Genomic DNA, 469 nt, shown 5'->3' on the forward strand with positions numbered 1-469 from the left:
ACCCACCCCTGCTCGCCGCGGGGCCCGCACCTGCGCCGCTCCAGCCGGCAAGCCCTGCGGGACCGCGCCTCGGGCCTCGGCTCCCGACACTCGAGGCCCGTTTGCACCTGCCGCGAAGCCTCCTGAAACCCCTGAGTGCTTCCTCCTGCCTTCCTGAGGCCTGGGTCACCCTGAATTCCCAGTCACACGCGAGCAGGCACCCCGGGACAACTTCATCTCGGATGAGGACAGCACCTGCCTGGCAGGAGCCATCGTGCGCCCGAATGAGCTAGGTAATGTGGATAAATGACCTGCCTCTCCGGGACAAGCAGCAGCTGAAATCAAAGTTCTCACACTTGGGCTTTCCTGACAGATTATAAAACAGCGTCTTCAGGAGCTTGATAGTCAACAGATTTTTTAAATTTAGTAAGTGAATGAACTCCACACCAAATTCCATTATTATGGTTCTATTGATCACAGCACCAATTTA

General features: G+C 56.3%; 1 protein-coding gene across 1 annotated transcript in view; it reads right to left on the reverse strand.

Moving 5' to 3' along the window:
* CENPV (centromere protein V) overlaps positions 1-252 on the reverse strand; it is an 8,573-nt gene extending 8,321 nt beyond the window's left edge. The window contains exons 1-2 of the mRNA XM_010843181.1: positions 235-252; positions 31-170 (exon numbers count right to left, since the gene is read on the reverse strand). Of these exons, the coding sequence (XP_010841483.1) occupies positions 31-170; positions 235-252 (158 nt within the window). The remainder of the gene's footprint in view (positions 1-30; positions 171-234) is intronic.
* Positions 253-469: the final 217 nt, after the last annotated feature.

This window comes from Bison bison, unplaced genomic scaffold, assembly GCF_000754665.1.
Source record: "Bison bison bison isolate TAMUID 2011002044 unplaced genomic scaffold, Bison_UMD1.0 scf7180017864180, whole genome shotgun sequence".
Taxonomy (NCBI): Eukaryota; Metazoa; Chordata; class Mammalia; order Artiodactyla; family Bovidae; genus Bison; species Bison bison.